Consider the following 19,253-nt stretch of genomic DNA (forward strand, 5'->3'; position numbering starts at 1 on the left):
GCTAGTGAACAATGGGGAAGTTGATGCCAAGGAAAGTCCAATGAGTTCCCTCCTTTTGTTTGCCTGTGCAAACAAAAGGAGGGAATGATGCAGGTCCTGTGAATTCCTGCTCTATTTATTACATTGCACTGCTGATTAGATAAATGCAACAGCAGAGTTGATTATTGTTTCCAGGGGAGTTTGCTGACAGTCAGCTTTAAAAAGGTTTCTAAACTATGTAGTTTAAAAAAGGACTATGCAATCTTGTCCAATTGTCATATGTGATTGTCAGTATTTAATCATCTTATGCAATCTCAAATACCAATGTTGTGTATTGTATCTCTTTCTAATCTCACCTATCAGAACTTCAGCTGCTTCATATTCATACATAAGGTACACAGTAAAGATATGCAAATCTTTTATCCACTCTGCTTCACCTGACCTATAAAAATATTACCTGTTGTCTATTTTTGTATGACATTAAAATTAAAAATTTAATAGGCAGATTTTTATATCCTAATTCCTGTCTGAGATATACCAGATGATAACATGCTCTCTTGTGAGAGGGATTTTAATTGGTGCAATGCTTTACTTTTCCACTCTTTTCATCAGAATACCAATAAGATGATTCAAACAGCTGGCAGGTAGCACTCTGCAAAAATAAGAACGAATAAATTAATGTATCAAATAATTAAAGCTATTAGTTGCTTCATGCTAGTTTTCATCAACAATATTTATTGCTGCACACAGACTTGCTTGGGGTTATCATTGTGCATTTATCTTCATGACAGAGCAACCATTAGATGGGAAACTCCAGATAATAGTGCCTCTCTTTCCAATGCAATCTTCTTCAGGCACACCAGTTTTTCTGCAGTGTTTTACCACGTGTAACCAATGTCACAGTCTTAGCCAGTGTTTTTTACCTGAAAACATCTAAAAAACTGATTTATCACACAGTTCAACAAAAATGTCTGAAAGATGTTCATTATTACACACCAACCAATAGAGCTGAGGCAGGCATAGAGGCAACCTACAGATTTTTCACAATATTGATATGCAGGCTACCACTAATAAGTTGTTTCAAGAGTAACAGAATTATATTAATGTTTTTTAACCAACTTTAAAGTTTTGCTATGATAGAAAAAGATCAGAATAAACACAGACCTGTCCTAGAGAGTAAATAGCATGCTTTGTTTGGGATAATATCTGACAAGTTCTTTCTATCAGCATATCAACTAAAGATGATGTCTCTAACTATGGATGTTGATATTGCATATTATGACAAAGTGTTAAGATAATTCAGGATATTAAAAAGACCAGAGTTATATTCTCATGAATAAGAGCTGTTTCCCTGTGAGCTTTATATGGTTCTAGCATTACTTTTGGCATGCTGCTTACATTTCTGTTTATCAATTGTGATGCACAAAGGTGTTAAAATTTAATTATTAATGAAGACTGAAATAACCTGCGATCCTTGAGGAATAGATAACTGCCAAGTGTGATTTCACTTCAAAGTACTTTCCTTATTTTGTTTAAAATTATTTTCTCCAATTTTTAATTTGTCAAGTCATGCCAGAGTTGAAAAATACCAAGGATATCTCCTTTAATTGTTATCTAATAAATTACTGTAGATAATGTGCTAGATATTTCTAAAGATATATTGTATCAATAGCTTTAAATCTAATGATGGAAAGAAGTAGTTGTGTTACCTAAAAAGTCTTCCACCTGCACTTAAGGCTGAGAAACCTTGGTCATTTTCTCCTGTTCCTGAGAGTCTGTGTGTGCAGCAATGTCACAAACCTCTGGCTTGGAAAAGGAAGGGTCACATAAAACCCACTCAATTTTTAGGAAAATGTACTTTTAGAATGCACTTTCAAAGCATCATGTTCTGACTATATTTCTTTTAAAACTCTCAGTGAAAGAGGAGACAAATTTCTGCACAACAGACCTGGGATGATGATTAATCTGTATTTCCTGACAAGTTTATCTCATTGGGTCTAGTGCTGTCATCTGCCCCAGAGAACCCTCTACATTACACAGGAGATCTCACAGCTCCGATCATGTTTGTCCTTCTCTTCCAGCAGCCTTGGCAGTGATGGCATTGGAAATCTGGCTGATCAGATCCCAGCTCCCTGAGAACTCTGTATTCCTTGACATTGACTCCTGTGGCAAGAGGGGATTTGCAACACATCTGTGCTGCTGCCTGCATGGGCTAGTGGAGGGCCAGGAAAGGCTCTCAGTTCCAGGTAGGATGAATTTTTGTAGGCCTGGAGCCTTGTGAGCGCCCACACCTGGGGGCAAACAGCAATGGGGCCTCCTCCTGCTCCATGGAACCCCCAGGCAAGCAGGGCTGGCAAGCAGGGCCAGCCAGCACAGCGCCTGCTCAGATTTCAAACACAGCCCCAGAGTGTAGTGAGGGTATGACAGGAGTGTGAAAGGTAAAGGTTTTCTGCTGTGAGACAGCATTTCTGAAGTGGTAAGCATGGCAGATCCGAGTGGGATGCTGGTTTTCTGGAGACTGCCAGAAGCTACAGAATGAGTAGCTGTTAAGCTAAAACAGCAGGAGGAGTGATGAGGGGAAGTAGTTGGAACTGGAACAGTTCTGGAGAAGGGTTTGGGCTAAAGCCAGGGCGGGTAGGAGTAGGTGAGGGAGGTGCTCAACACATCTTAGCTGGCTCAATGTTTTGTATTTGCAAAACACTCAGGGTCCTTCTAATGGTGCAGTGCAGCGTGGGCTGCAGAATCATCACTAAGTTGTCATGTTGCCACTGAATAAAAGATTTAACTGGAGTACACTTCTCAAAGTGTCTTTGCACTTTGTTTTAAATCAGTAATGGTTTAGCATGAACTAGCAAAGCTCTCAGGTCATTGCAGAAAAATTATTGCAGGATATGGCTTTATTTTGACAGGTGGTGTAAATCTTGACCCACATTTTCATACCTTTGCAGAAGTTATGCAGTGTACATGCCACCTTTCATATTTCTCCCTAGTTGTGTACCAAAGGCACGTGTGCAAACGTAATTGGAAGCATTTCAAAGCATCCAGCTCAATTTTTGAGATGTTTGTGTTGCAGTATGCTGTTGTAATCTAAGATATGTGGAATCGGATTCTCTTTCTGAGAGTAGAAGCCTCCTTGCAGAGAGCTGGGCTTTGCTGCATAATGTCAATATAATGGAGCTGATTTAAGGATGCTATGCTTGCCCTCAAGATGAATTTCCTTGCATTAGAAAGCCCCAGTTTAAATCTCATTGTGGGATTCTCCTGTTCTGAAATCAATAGGAAGTAAGTTAGGTTTTTGAATTTTGTGAGAGTAACTTGTCTGCCTTAGATGCTAGTCACTGCTTATTGCCTCATGATCAAAATGCAGCTTCAGCTCTTTAAGCTGCATGTGATGAAACTGTTCACACTCCTTGGAAATGAAATTCTAAATTCTTCAAGGTAAGAGTCCTATTTCAAGGATCCTTCGGCTTAAAAAGCAAGTGGAATTCCCATTTAAAATATGTGAACCATTCAGAGCTCAGTGGTGCAGCATCTCATGAACAGAACACCCTACTGAACTGTCTCCCACGGACTGCTGTTCTGTACTGAGGACACTGGAGTTTGTTCCTCCTGCACTTGTCAGTGTCTCTGGGGACTGGGTAGTGCAGGTGGGAACAAACCTGCTAGCTCTTTATTTCAGCCCCTGTGTGCCCCTGATCTGAAGCTGCTTGGTGCTGCTTTTAAGGCTCACCTAAACACCTATTAAAGGGAGAATTCCTCATCCAAAGAGATTATGACTGAACTCCATAAAACCCAGAAGTTTTGAAGGGCAAGAATAGATCCTTGGGTCTACTGGAAAAGGTTTCAAATTTAAGCAGGAAAGAGAGTAAGAACAGAGGTTAGTTGAATGCTGGTTCCATGAGCTGGAACAATGTTTTGGATTATCCAAATTTACAGAGAGATCTGTAAATCTGGAAAATACAGATAAATGTCGAAAAAGTGTGAAAGATTTGGAAAACTATTCCACTCATTCTCTAGAAAGGGAATAAAGTGGGTAAACTGATCTACAGACAAGTGCAAATCAAAATGCTGGCTCTAGATTCAGCCAATGGCATCAGTGCAGTTGTTACTATTGTCCACCTTACTGTAAGTTTAAATTTAAAAATACTAGCTTGCATGTTTGATGGATTTCAGAGTCACTTTAGGTACAGAGGCACCCTAATGTTAAGGTGTGTTTCTGCTCTGAATTTAAACATGCTAAATCAATGTCATCCTAAAGTAATCAGGTTTTCTAATGTCAGATTTGTACTTCTGTAGAGCTGACTATTGTAGTATCTAACAGCTTTCCATGGCTTTCCATGTCCATCTGAACAAAATGACAGACAAGTCATTGGCAAGAAGAAGAAAACATATCAAGAAGTACCGGTCCAAGATGTAGTTATAAAAATGCAACATAATTTTGGGTATTACACTTTAATCATCCTATACCTCAGCTGCCTGTTGACATCAGTGGTATTAATGAATACAGTCCCTTTAATATAATTATTTCAAGTTGACTTCAGATGCAAGTAGTCTTCTATAGAAATTAATTGCCAACAACTGAATTATGATCAAACTCTTCCCTCTTCTCTGTAACATCTTTAAATTTCCAGCACTGTCACTTCTCACCTGATGATTACAGGTAACAATTTTATTGACAATTAAATTATTCTCTTTAGAAGCTAAGGTAAATATAAAGAGGTTGGCTTCTTCCAGAAATCTTTTAAAATTATTTCACCATTGACTGTAGTCCAACATTAGAGAAGAACAGGCCATTATCAACAAAACCATAGCTCAAAATTGTGCTGATTTGGGAGAAATTGAAAGAGCAATGCTGTTAATATTTTACTGAACATCATGGTACTTTTGTGTGGGCTATGAGTCCCCTCTAAATTTATACTGTAAATCCTGTAAAGCTCTATTCACTTTCACAGTGAGTTTGTGCTATAAAAGCTGATAGTCAAAGATCTGACAGAAAGCTGGACTGACATTTATGAGATCAAGCTTTTGTTCCTGATTTTATCATATCCATGTTCCTTGTCAAAATCTTTCCTTGCATGCTTAACCTGAAGAGGAATTTGAAATAGCTGGAAGGGCTGGTCCATGTCTCAGGTGTATGGATCTGGGAGAAGAGATCATGCAGACATTTATTAGAGGCAAATGCAAGGAAAAGCTAAAGGGGCAGAATGTCTGCAGGTGATTTGGTGAGCTGGTTGTATTTTAGAGTAAATGCAGAGCAAAGTGAGTATCAAAAAACCCCCAAACCTATTTAACAGGATTCTTATAAAAATTACATTGTTAGCAGCAGATTTAAAAAACTTTATAAGAAAATACATTTACAAAGGGTAAAGAAAAACAGTGCAGTTATGATGAAATGAAGGAAAAAAGAAAAGAGTACAAATGAGCTATAACAGGTTAAACGACCAAGGTAGGCCAGAAATGATTGAGAATTTTAGTAAAGTCATAAAAATTAGCCATTAATATTTTTTTTCTAAACATAGGAGAAGCCAGGTCTTCTAGAAAGGCTGTAGGGCAAATAAATGCTTTGTTAGGTAGGGAAGGGAAAAATCTATTAACTATGGAAGAGCTTTGGGAGGTTACCAGACTCCTGCCTGTGGTGATGGGGGCGTGTTCTGGAGGTATGTCTGAATGTTTATACAAACATTATTTAAAAATGGAAGTCTGTTGCATCATACCACCAGAAGCAAATATTACTGCTGAGAAATTTTTAAAAAATGCAGAAATAATATTTTCACTGCTACTTGTGATTTTTCTAATTTAATTTTTCTTATTTTCAGGATGGGCTTGATTAACTACAAAAAAGGACCTGTGGCAGGTGTGATTTTTATAAAGATTTCAAGGAGATGGAGAGGAACTAGAGACTGGAAATCAGAACTTCTGCAGCAGGCAAGTTAATAGAAATTTTGATAAAGAACAGAATTAACAGTTAGATGAGTGAACATGATGAGTATGTAAGAGAGAAATAATAATGTACAAACCTGTAAAGGATTTTTTTAAAGCATCAAGTAGCTATGTGAATGCAAAAGATCTGGTTGGCAATGTATTTTACTCTACAAAAAGCATTTTCCAAGATGCCTCAGCAAGGATTTTGTTTTTTACTTTTTTTTTTTTTTTATGGAATAATTAAAGCTTGAATAATAAGAAGCAGCCTAAGAATAGATGTCAGGAACTACTAATCAGTCTTATGAGGACTTACACATATAGAATTCTGCTAGAGAAGTGAACAAAGCATGGTGTAATAAATTTGCTCAGACTACAAAGGTATTGTGGCTATAAAGACCTTCAGAAGAATTTCTAAGGTGTGGGTGACTGAAACTGAGTGTTCAAGAATAAAGTATTCCTACAGATACTTGGCTTTACTATTTAGAAAAGGCACCCTAAGAGTAGTTCAGGGTGTTTTATTGAAAATTTTGACTTAATGCTCTTCATCAGTCAGAAAGGCAAATAGATCATTGAATTTTTCAAGACAGGAAAAAGAGTGAAGTGGAAACACCACAATGTCACTATATAGCTTCATGATGTGCCTATCTCTTGAACACTGCATGAAGTCCTGTTATTGAAAAGATATATATATATATATATATATGTAGTAATATCATAAAAGGTGGAATGAAAAACTGTCACAGCTATAACCAGGCCATATAAAAGAAGATATTAAATAGATTACGTTTCTTCAGTGTAAAAGAGGAAAGACAGATTGAAGAAAATCACAGATGTTATGGAAAAGGTGAATTGGAAATGATTATTCATTTACTCTTCCTCTCAAGAACCAAGAAGGAATAACCAACCAATTAAACAAAGATATTTAATTATTATTGTTGATGTTGTGAACTTGTGCCCAGAACATTTGGATAACAAAAGTATTAATGTCTCAAGAAGTTATTAGGCAAATTAGTGGCTGAAGGACTCACTGATGGCAATTAAATGGTCCTTTTAAGGCCCCTTCATAAAAATGCCCCATCTGGGTGTATCTGTGCTGCTATTGATTTCTTTATTCTGTCCTCATAAAAAGGCAGTGAGCAGGCAAATGACACAGAATCTATGGCCACTGAGCAGGCTTAAAAGGAAAGCGTGACAGATTTTTCAGAGGAAAAGAAGTCCTGCTCATCACTGTTCAAATGAACATTTAATAATTCATAACAACTGAGTTATAAGTTTCCCCTTCAATACGCTTCCAAATGTGAATAGATTAAGTAGTAATTGCTATCAAGCTTTATGTTCTATTTCATGTACCTAATAAAAGTTTATCTAGTGGAGCTTACTTTGTATGTTTTTGATCTATTCCTAACTGACTTCAATATACTCTATTAAAATATTTATCGTAGTGCTATCAAATATTAACCATTTTAAAAGCATCTGACTGAAGAAAACAAATAATGTTACTTGTTTAAGTTTTCATGAATTTCCTGATATTTAGTTGTTCAGAACTCCCCCTGATATAGCACTAAAAATACACAAGATGCTACAAATTGTATTCACTCTATTTGAATTGGGCTGTTTTGGAAATACACTCTGCTTACATCCATCACCACTGTCCGATTTGAGAATCTGAGTTTTGTTGTCTGAAAAGTTTTGATTTTGCTACAGTACAAGAGAATATTAGAGAGGTATTGGTTTTTCTATAGCTTAGTGGATTTTAAAAACTATTTTAGGAGAGTACAGAATGTTGGGATTTTTTTTAAGAGAAACATTTTTAAGACATTTCCCTAATTATCCACCTGCTCGTCCTTCTGAAATTCTGTGGCTTTGTCAGGTAAAAATACTGGCAAGTTCCTAGGGTGTAGAATGGTCTAGTGATGGGGAGTGATGTGCCACGGTTGCATGGCAGCCCAGCCCAGCCTGACTGGCTGCCAGGCTTCCATCTCTCCCCAGCTGAGTGGGTTATGCTCTCCCAGGGTGCTCCTGCTTGTTCAACCAGTGGATGATTCATATCACAGAACTAACATAGCAAAAAAACCTATTCTTTTTTGGTTAGTGTCCTGCTGAGTTAGATCTGAAATCATTCAGTGAAAGGTCAAACAACTGCCTGAGAGATTGCTAGGGGTGTGGGACTAAATAGTGGGGAATTGGGAGAAGAGGGATTGCAGCACTTGCAATTAGAGCAGTTTGGACAGCCATGAAATAGCAGCTTTGAAGCTGACACCTGGGCAAGATCAAGAGGACAACAACCTCTCTGCTCCAATCCAATCCCTCACCTTGCTGGGGAAAAATTGTTCTGTTAAAGGTCAGGTGTATAGATGTTACTACTGAACCATTTTTTTTGCTTTGGAGAAAGCAATTCCTGATCACCAGGTTATCAGAGTAAATCTCCTGAAGAGCTGCAGTCTGTCAGGAGCTTGGTGCCTCTCAATAACATGGTCACTATGCAAGCTAGTCCCCTCTTTTGAGTCTCACTCTCTGCTTGGTTTTATTTACTTGTTATTTTCTTTGGCTTTTCCACACACAGGTATTACCCAATTCACAACCCCATCTGTTCACAGAGGCCTTCCAGCACAGAGGCACTGAGATAAAGTCCTTGAGCTCTCCCCAGTACCCCTCTAGTCTATTCCTTCTGCAGGTTCTTCCATTTCCACAATATCCCACACACTTTGTAGGCAGCAGTGCTAAAAGAAGAAAATTAAAGCATGGTCTCTAGCCTAGACGTGCTACAGGAATTATGCAGATCTGTATAACTCTCGCAGAGCATCTTATGTTTTCATCTCCTCTGTGCTCTTCATAGAGGAGAGGTGCCTCACTTAATCATTTCTGTTCATATACAGTGTTTGTGTTCTGACATGTTTACTCTGACTAAAATATATTCTCCCCAGAGAGAGAGATCAACCTTCCTTTTCTCCTTCAAATCTAGCATCTCATTAAAAAATAATATCATTCCATGATATTCATACTTTGGTGAGCAACTTTCTATGTATCCTAGTATCTGTACGAGTATGCTGTGGGTTGTGTATTTTGGAAGGAACGCATTAATAAGCACATTTGCATTGTTGTTTCTCATGTTTAAAAGACCCTGGTTTTAAAACGATACCAGGATGGCATTACACCTGTAAGTCACCAGTACACTTCCCCTGAGGCAAGCAGAACTAGTGTTTTGCATCATCTGAGGATCAGGTAGTATAATGCTGTAATTTTGTTTGTATTCTTGCCTTGCTTTTCTTACATCTCTAAACCATACTTTGCCATGAGTTGCAGAAGTTGGATTCTGGATTAATGTAAAGAGAATTAGTCTGGATTTAAATTTGCAGCCATTTGAAGGAGTGTCTGTTCCTCTTGCATCCAAACCCCTGTACACACACACAATTTGTTTAGTCTGCATAACAACCATGTAAAATACGTATTTTGAAAGCAGTATAAAGACCAGGGACAGATGACTGTTCCCTGAGGACAACAATGCTCAGCTCCAGCAGAACTTTATCCTTTTCCATAAATTCTTATATTTTACTTCCCTTCAGCTCCAAGTATAGCAGTGTGCTTACTAGTACCAGCCTTGGCACCAAACCACAGCAGAACTGAAATATATACAGCACCTGTGCAGAGGGGAGTCCTACTGTATCCTGACCAGCTAACAGCATTAGAACTGCTATTGGTTTTACAATTTCCACGTTTACAATTTCAAGTCTGATTTTCTTTGGCAACTCAATCTGCATGATGATTTTGATCAAATGCCCCATCTTCTAACATTTGTAACACATTAAAAAATCCACCCCTAAAAAGCTCATATTTAAATAATCATATAATAAGTTAAATGCGTGCTGTGACAGGATATGAATTATCTGACAGGCTGCAGATTAATACAAGTTTAGTCTGGAAGACAGATACAAGTACTGAGTCCAATTTGAGCATTGAAGATAAGAATGCAATCCTTTGCTTGCTTCTGCTTAAATGAATGAGAAAGGGTAAATGAGATAGATTGTTCAGACCTTGATATAAGGCATCTGACTGAAAACTCATTTGCTAATTGTTTAAGATTAGCACCATTGAACCAAGGTAATTTAAAACACTGAATTGCTATGGGGTGCCAGCTACCATTGGTAACTCTCACTCACTCTAGGCCTTTGTAGTGCTGTGGGTTCAATGTGTTTACTTGGTTTTTGTATGAAGGGAGATAGAGAATATTATTAGTCATTGAACCTTCCCTCACCTTTTCCCCCGTGAGGAACATGCCTAATGAAAATTCGAGCTGTGCTGCCAAACTGATATTGGCAAAAGATCTTTTCTTTGCCTGATTGGATAAATATGCAGCTGGTTTTGGAATCAATGCTTCTGTGAGTGAAATTAAAAGATGTTACTTTAAAATGCTGTAGTATGTATGCAGTGGACTTTCGTCAGCTGAAATGTCACGGCCAAGAAATACACAAGATGCAAGACTGTGAGCAATACACGTAGAAGATCAAGCGAATGCTCCTACTTAATATTTTCGTGGTGTTTAAATATTTTTGCTTTTGATACAGGTTCCTTTTTTCAAAAAACATTATGCTCAGTTAAAAGCTGGCCCAAATCAACTGTAGTTGCAGGTTAAATTTCTTGCCAGGCTTGGAGCTTTTAATTCTGTTTTAATGTTAATTTTTAAAGGAAATCGTTCAGTTTCTATAAAATAGAAAAATCAAATATATGCTATGCTATGTAATTTCTCATGTTCCAGGAGTTCTAAAAGGGTTTCAGGACCAAACTGTTCTGTTCTGAATTCATTGCTGTGCTTTGATCCTGGTGAGAAAATCCATTGTGGGTATGTGGCAGGGAGGCCCCGCTGAGCCCAGCACGTTCCCCGCACGCCCACGCCTGCGGCCGCAGGGGATCTGGGGAGGGCTCAGAAGCTGCGCCAGGCACAGCCACATCTATTGTGCCTCTTCTTCTGAGGGCAGCAGACCTTCCTGTACCAGCCAGACCCCGCTGACCGCTGCGTCTCTGCAGCACAAACCCTGAATGCAAGAAGATAACAGCTGCTATCACAGTGCTTTTTATCTGGGAGGCAAAGTCTAAAATTGCATCTGACCTCGGTGTGCGCAGAGACACCAAGTGAGGAGCGCTCTGCCTGGATCCTCAAAGGGTTTAGATTAAATCACTAAGAGTGAGGTACCTAAATAAATAGTTCTGAGGATAATAGCTTCTGTGACTTCTACTTTGTGTGGTACAAAGTAGACTCCAAACTGTAATTTATCAAATGATATATTGCAGGCCTTAGAAAACACAACTCGGCTTTTGTGTGGGTTTTTCCCTAATAGGTTTACTAATATATAAAATTATGACACTCCATTTACTTATAGAATCATACATGTAATTAAACTAGCTATGGTATAGATTTAAAGAGTTTATTTATAGTGAAGCTTCTGTTTGCACTAGGTCAATGGTTTTTAGCAACAAAGCTCCATAAGAATAGAATTTCATAATAATGCCAATAGCCTTTGTATAACAAAAAGTAAACAAGCACATATTGGTCTGTCGAGTGAGTGTGTGTATCCATCTTTGCATATCTATGTTCCTGTGCAGCACAGGCTTAGGGAAAAGCAGATCAAAACCACATGCTACGTGTCCAGACAAATAATCTTTTTGAGCTTTGCCAAGGCAACAGAATGAGTTCTTATTTTTCTCGTATATTGGGGTCTGCCTGCTTGCCCAGTCATTTGTTTAGAATTCAATGGGAAAATAAGAAAGCTAAAACTGACACTGTGCAAAATTAAATTAATTGGAATTCTGTTCCTTCATGATAAGACTTGAAATGAGATTTAAATCAGTTTGTGGTTGGTAAAACATGGCAATTTGATGTCTGTTCCATAAAACTGACAACTGCATCTAGTTGTTTTTCTTCTGAAATTGATCAGATAATTTGTTCAAACTTGGAAAATATCTGACAGTTACACAATCAGACTGAGATTTGTTCAGAAAATTACAACATAGTGAAGGAAACTCAATTAGTTTTGTCAGCAAATATAAAGGCACTAGCTTGCATTTCCAGAAACTGTCCAAAGCTTTTACAGATACTCTTGATTCAGCTAAAATCAAGCTAATTATATGCTGGGCTCAAAAGTTCCTCATTAAAAGAACATTATTTGTCTTATAATATTCAAACTCTAAAAGATAGAAAGTACTGAAATGATTAAGTAATTGCTTTGACAAACTGGTGTATATATATATTACTGTAAAATTTGCTCAACAGTCCTCCAGACTTTTTCAGTACCTCAGCTACTTAGTAGTATCTTTTTTAAACCCACTGGGCTACTTAATATCTTTTTTAAACCCACTGGTTGGACACAGTGGTAAATGTTCTTTATCCAAATTCTATGCAGAGAACCATACTGATTTCTGATTTGCTTTTTTTCCTTGTATTTCGGGTCACTGCAATATTTCCAATGCTTCATAAATCCCAATGGTTATTTTGCCAGTGTCTAGGATAAGGTACAGGGTGGTAACAACCCTGCATATGGGATGCAAGGCAGAGGGAGACCTCTTATTTCTGAGTGTGTTTTTTGGGAGGTAACTAGGATCTGATTTGGTGAAGAATTAGTAATAGAGAACTTGGAAACTTGAAACATTACTTCACCTGCTTTCTGCTGCAATTCTAACTGCCCAATAATTTTGTGAATCATAACTCAAGTAGAAGCAGCTGGAAAATGAGAACACAGTCAACAACCATGTGTGAAAAATATGGTTTAAATGCCTTGCTAAATACAAGAGCTTGCTGGTAGAAGCTGAGGAAGTCCAATTTTCTCAGGTTGCAGTGAACAGTGTTGCCCGTGCAAGCTTCTTTTCTTTTCATGTACTATCTTTAATGCTATTTGGTTAATTATCACAATATTACTTGAAATTATTTATTGGTTTTCTTTCCAGATATAATTTGTTGAGTTGTCACAAGTCCAGCTTTTCTGCTTCAGCGGTACCCATCACTTGGAGAGGCAGTGGTAATCCTCTACCATTATTGTCTTGTATGACTGTTGACCAATTTATAGAACTTGTCTAATTGGTGTCAGTAATTACATTTTCTTGGGATTCTCATTGTTGAGAATACAAAGCAAGCTATTGTAGAAATCTCTCTTTAATGTGTGTGTGGTTAAGAAGGCAGAAAGGCAGTGAGAGAAGGTGAAAGAAAAATGTCAGAGGACCCTCCAGAGTTTCTGGAAGTAGATAATCAAAACTGTTAAACGGATAAGTCTTAAGAATTTACTACAAACAAAATTTGCAGTAAAAGTCTAATCCTGTACATACTGAAGTGATATTTCTACTCACTTGTTTACCAGACCCGTTAACCAGAAGAGAAGCAAAATATATAGATAAGTATTGAAACAACATGTGTTCTAGCACCATTTAAGGAAAATTTCAGCTCTTGTTTGTAAGGGTGTTAAGTATACTTCAATTTTTTTCCAACCATTAGCTTTCATCTAGTTTTCACTAATTATTACAGGTACCAAGCCAATGTTTTGCAGTTATTGTCCAGGGACAGTTCTAAAGGTATGAAAGCATAATTAACTTAGTCAAGAAGCTGAAGTTTAGGACAGAAAAAAGTGAACATGCAGAGAAATAACCTTCTTTCTTTTAGTAGGAATTCTTGAATTTGGAAGTAATATGCTGATTTTTTAGTATACAAAGCTTACTTCACAGTTGCCAAGACGTGTATTTACCTATGCCAGCGGGAGCTCCTCCGGGTGTTAGTGGGAGAGAGGGAGGACACTGAAAGTGCATTGAATTAACTGGGTGGCACAGTCAGTGCCCTCAGCTGGGAGTCTCCCAAGGGTCAGGCATTATGGCACTGGTACAGCCCCGAGCTTTCACTCATTCTCTGCTCCCAAGAATTGGCATATGACAGCACACGACGAGAGGCAGCGCAGCTGCAGGAGAGGGGCGACTCTCAGAGTTACTTACGTTGGCAGCCCAAGCTGTGCCAGATATATCCCGGCAGACATTTATCACATTTAGGCCCTGATGTTCCCTCCTTACACTCACAAAATCCTCTGTCATTACAGCGATCATGGACTGAACCAAAAGGGTTACAATAACAGTCTGCAGAAACAAGACAACACATACACACTGGATTCAGGTCTACATGTGGAGATAATTCATTCAATACCAATAAAGGGTGCATTTCCAGTGCTAAAGGTAAAGGAAGACTGTCTATTAAGAACATCTGGTGTACTGAATGTAATTACTACATGTCCATTTATTTGTTTGCATGTGTCATTTCAGGAAGAGACATTTTATGATGCAAAGAGAAAAAGTAGACAGAAAAGATATAAAGGCAGAAGATACCACGGTCTTGAGGGTAAGTGATTGTAACAGATTCTCTTTGGCAAGAATATTTTTGACAATTTAATGAACATTAGAAAAGCTTTGTATAGTATGGATATATCGACGTGCCATCAGGGTGAAATGTTTTGCTTTATTAAAATAAGCTTATCTGTATTACTCAATATTTTCAAAAGTGCTAGATATCTTTACAGGGCTATATAAATGCACTTTACTTATTTCCAAGATAGTCTTCCTTTATAAGTTTGAGCAGTATAATAATTTAAGTGAATATGTGCTATTAAATTGATGAGATTGATTTATCAGTGACATTAATAAACCTTTTTCGTATTCGGCAATGAAAAGCTTGAGGTGAGCACTAATGTAATGCAAAACCTTTAAGAACAGGCTTTATGCAGCCATTTTAATTTCTCTCACCTCCCAGCGTGCAGATGGAAAATGCAGTGAGGCTCATTCCCCGCTGTATATTTTTCACATGTGTTCAGCTAATTAAAGAATAAGTAGGGTAACACATTTCCTCCCACAACACTTACTGTGTTGTTCATTCACAGCCCTTTTCTTTATTGCGATTACAGTATCTGTGTTCAGCTTTCAGCCAGCTGAACAAAGGCAAGGAGCTCACAGAGCTCATTTTTGGCATTCCTGTTCTTCACCTTGGTTCTTTAGATTTTGTTTTCAAATGAAGGGTTATCTCATTTTTATGTAGACCCATGTAGACCCAGAGTAACTTCACTGTTAACTGAGACCACAGACTCCTTTTGGAAGCATCTGATCTCTGCTTTTTGCTGATTTGGGGTAACCTGCTGGGAGTCTGGATTTATATGTTTGTGAATCAGTGCTACTTTGATGACTACATCTGCCAATTGTTCCCTATTAGGTTAAACCTCAGTGGTACCATAAATGAAAAAATGGACTTGAACTGGGAAGTTACATATGTATATATATCCAATGAAAAAAACTAACAGGAAAAATATTGCTAGAAAGACATTTGTCATCTGTTGTCTCACTGTTTATTAACTATAAATTACAGATGGCACTTTGAACATTTGGAATGCTGAAGAAGAATAGTTACCTTTGGCAAAAGGGTTCCACAATAATAACAGAGTCAATTAGCTGGCAGCATTCATTAATGAAGTGGAAAACTGACATGCCAAAAATATTCTGCAAGGCTAAGTATTACAGCAAAGTGAGTGCCATTGAAAAGCTGGGAATTGTGATATTAATCAGATGTATCAAATGTTTATGTAAACAGGCATAGACTTGAGATACATTCTGAATGCAGGAAGTGAATTTTGCTTCAAGAGTGTTTACAGAAAACCTTGAAAGACAAAAGCTTGGAATTACATTAAAAACAGAGGGCCCAATTCTTGTTAAAAATAGCTTTGTTAGATATAATGAAGTTACAGTGATTTAAACAAGTATTTGTGAAAAAAGTAGCCTGTGATTCTGGATGTTATATTTTCCAGAGAACGAGATCCTGAACCACTGACACGTTTCCTACGGAGCTCTATCATATAAACGTGTAGGAAGTTCCAGGCCCGTATCATGCAATTGAAGGGAAAGTAAAGAGTAGAAACAAAGTTTTAGGCCAGACCATTTTGCAAAATTAGTAGATCCAATCAGAACACACAAAAGACTAATTCTAGCTTCCATCTTTCTCAATTGATACCACAGTAATATAACCTACCGAACATTCAGGGTCATTGTCCAACACAATATCAGACTTTGTGGAACACTTCCCAAGGCCTACCAAATACTGAAGACATTACAAATCTCAAAGGTCACAGTTTCAGCGTGCCACAGGGAGGCAGCAAGTATCTCCAATGCTCTTACAACAACAGGGCACTAAGGAACACTGAACTAACATTCCCAGATCATCGTAATAAGCAAACCACACACAGAAAAAGCCCCTGCAGATCTGAACTGAGAAAGAATTTTCATCCTAATCTGGGAACTATTTGTAAGGATCGGAAGATGACAGAAATGGTAATGTGTTCAGTGGGGTTCACTCTATCAATGTGATGCTTCAAACAAAACACAATGAGCATAAATAAGAAAGAAGGTGGGGAAATGGGCTGAGGTTTGCTGCTTATTAGTCTGGGCTGACAGTGGCTCCAGGACAACCCCCAGGGTTAACTTCTCGTATCATTAGGTGTTAACTGAAGCCTAAGCCTGACTGACTGCAAGGGTGGCTCTGTTAAAAGTGTGACAGCAATCACCAGCTGAGTATTTATGTGGTGAGGCAGAGGCCATGTTTTATTACTCTGGGTCTACCTGGTGGTTTCCATGCTATCCTTGCTTGTCAGTGTGTGCATTCACTGAAAGTCACTTGGGCTTTATCAAGAAATAAAAAACTCTTCAAGCTGTTAAATTATTTTTCACACCGAATGAATAATTTCAAACTTCAGAATGCCTTGATTTATTCTGAAACTGCAGTTGCCCATATGAGGTAATTTTGCAGTTAATGTACAAATCCACAAATTTTTGATATTTCATTTTAGGAAATAAAATCTATTTTGCTGCTAAAGAAATTAAGGGCATCAAGAATTTAGATTTAAGCCCACTGTATAATACATTGCATTTGGCTCACTAGTAAAAAAAAACTTATCAGGATTTGAATTCTTTGTTCTTAAAAATTAAGCATTTTACATTTTCTCCATTGATTTAGCATCAGCTAAAATTTACAGATTTGTTATCCATGTACTTACCATATGTATTTCAGCAAACTGTGAAGCAGTTTTGATAAATCAGAGCCAAAGCCCTATTAGCTGCCATTAAACTAGCTCATCCAAACATTTGTTACCTTTCTACATACATGGCTGAAGAGGAAAGAATTAGCCTGAAAAAATGACTTTCATACGGGAATAAGACTTGTACATATCACTGCAAATCTGCTTATTAAAATGTTCATGCCAACATTTCATTGTAGTTAAACCATAGAACACTGCTTTTAAACTCAGAGAAAAGAGAAATGAGCGTTTCCAATAGAGCAAGACTGTGCTTGACCTAGAAGGGTGGTGAATCCATCAACTCTTTCACAGGTGAAAATATTCCATGTTTTGCCCAATTAAATCTTAGGAGCCCCAGATCAAGACAGCACTTTAAGAACAAACTTCTCTGTTTTCTGAAAAGTGCTTAAGTGTCTGTTCATTTCACTGACTTTACACAAGAAGTAGGAAAACCCTTTTAAGTTGGCAAATCAGCTAGAACACATACATTAGAAACATACATTTTGTATGGTAACTGTGATCTGGAAAACTGTCTTAGTCCAGCAAGAATGTTATTTATTTCAAATTAATTACCTAACATGTAGAAAACCAAGGTTTGATCCTGCAGTTATTTCACATAGTGCAATTCTCATTGGAGTCCAAGAGAATTCTGCTTACATTAAGATGGAAAGTCAGCAAATGTTTCACATTGCCTATTTGTTTTGCTAAATAAAAGATTTAAAAATTTTATTTCCTCAGTGTCTTGGCAATTTTAAAATGCACAGTTGTCTTACCATGACATTTTAAATATATCACTTATAAATTAATTTTAAAATTACTTATTTTTGGCTTTTTGTTTACGAACTTCCTTGTCTTATGTAGCTGCAGCTGCTGTCTTAGCATTTCAGTGTATGTGGGAAAACAACATACTGAATGAGCTGATGAAAAATTCCAAACAGACCAATTTAGAGTTGTATTCATTAGGCCTATTTAGGCAGCTGAAATTATACAGCCCTGATGTCATACCAATGATGTCTGTCATCTACATCAAACAAATATGTGGGACAGTAGTTTTTTCCCAAGAACATTTGATTGTGTTAATCTCCTCAGCACAGTCATACAAAATCATGACTTGCCTACTAAAGTTCTTATTAGCTCTGACTAATTACTGGCAAAGGAGATCATGCATTTCCTGAATGCATTGCCAAGCAAGTTAAAAGGAGGACACATGAGATGCCGTGCATGGATGGATCTGTGTGTTTATCACAAGATAAATATGTAAATCTGTCAAGTTACAAACTCAAATAATAGCAATTTAAATAGTTTCTGGCTTGAATCTCAGCAGTGGATTATAAATATATTAAAATATAATTTATTCACCCGTAGTCTATTTTGATTTTACAGTATCTGCTAATTACTCTTTGCTTCCTGGAAGATGAAAAGAAAAAAAAAATCACAATGAAAATCCAGAACAGGTCCTACTGGAGCTTATGTCCATAAGAAACATGGTATTATCTGTTTGTTATTAGAACAGTGTTTTTAGTGACTATCTGTTAATTACTGGCCATTATACAAAGGTTCCTTTATTGGCTATGTTCAGGCTTCACCTAAAGTGTCCTAACTTTGTTGTATACTGTCTGTGGTGACATGAGAACAAATGCATATTCTTCTAGCGTGCTAAGATCTTAATTTTTTTTCTAATACACTTTTCTTATTATGTTCTAACATTTTCTCTAATTCTGCAGTTTGAATAATTATCGCAGATGCTTGTTCTAAAGCACTGTTTTCACCTAGGAATCCCTTTTCTAAATTGACATCGTGTCACACTGATTTGACAAATTCTGTTTCTAACCTCATGGGCATAATTTCAGTTCCTCCTCTAAGTAGCGGGGAGGTGACACTGCATTTACAGCCTTGTGTCTGGGAGCAGAATTAGCTGCAACATGTGAAATTCAGTGAATAAAAGGGATTAACAGAGGTCCCTCCCCATGTCCTCTTGATGCAGCTGGCAGCTTTTGTAGGTATACAGGCAAGTATTCAAGAGTATGTGCAAGTAATTGCAAAAGTCAGATTGGGACCAGGTATTTAAGACTCATTAATTTTCATGTGTGACCCCAGTGTGGCTCCCTCCTATGTAAGGAGAGTACATGCAGTTTCTCAGGGTTTTCTGGGGAAAGTCTACCCGGCACCCAAAGCCAGAGAGGTTTGTCATCATTTACAGATTCAAAATGCCTCCTTGGGGCTACCAAGGCAATAGAAATGAGGTGAGAAGTCTACACAGGTGCTCTGATCCATTGA

At 37.6% G+C, this 19,253-nt stretch overlaps 1 protein-coding gene across 11 annotated transcripts in view; it reads right to left on the bottom strand.

Annotated features, from left to right (window-relative positions):
* The window catches only part of NTNG1 (netrin G1), a 146,737-nt gene that overhangs the window by 10,286 nt on the left and 117,198 nt on the right, over positions 1–19,253 (bottom strand). For 6 of the 11 annotated variants that reach the window (XM_064720328.1, XM_064720332.1, XM_064720336.1 and 3 more), the window contains one exon: positions 13,867–14,004. The exons of the other annotated variants lie outside the window; for them this stretch is intronic. In XM_064720328.1, the coding sequence (XP_064576398.1) occupies positions 13,867–14,004 (138 nt within the window). The remainder of the gene's footprint in view (positions 1–13,866; positions 14,005–19,253) is intronic. 11 annotated transcript variants of the gene reach the window in all.

The sequence above is a fragment of the Zonotrichia leucophrys genome, chromosome 8, assembly GCF_028769735.1.
Source record: "Zonotrichia leucophrys gambelii isolate GWCS_2022_RI chromosome 8, RI_Zleu_2.0, whole genome shotgun sequence".
NCBI lineage: Eukaryota > Metazoa > Chordata > Aves > Passeriformes > Passerellidae > Zonotrichia > Zonotrichia leucophrys.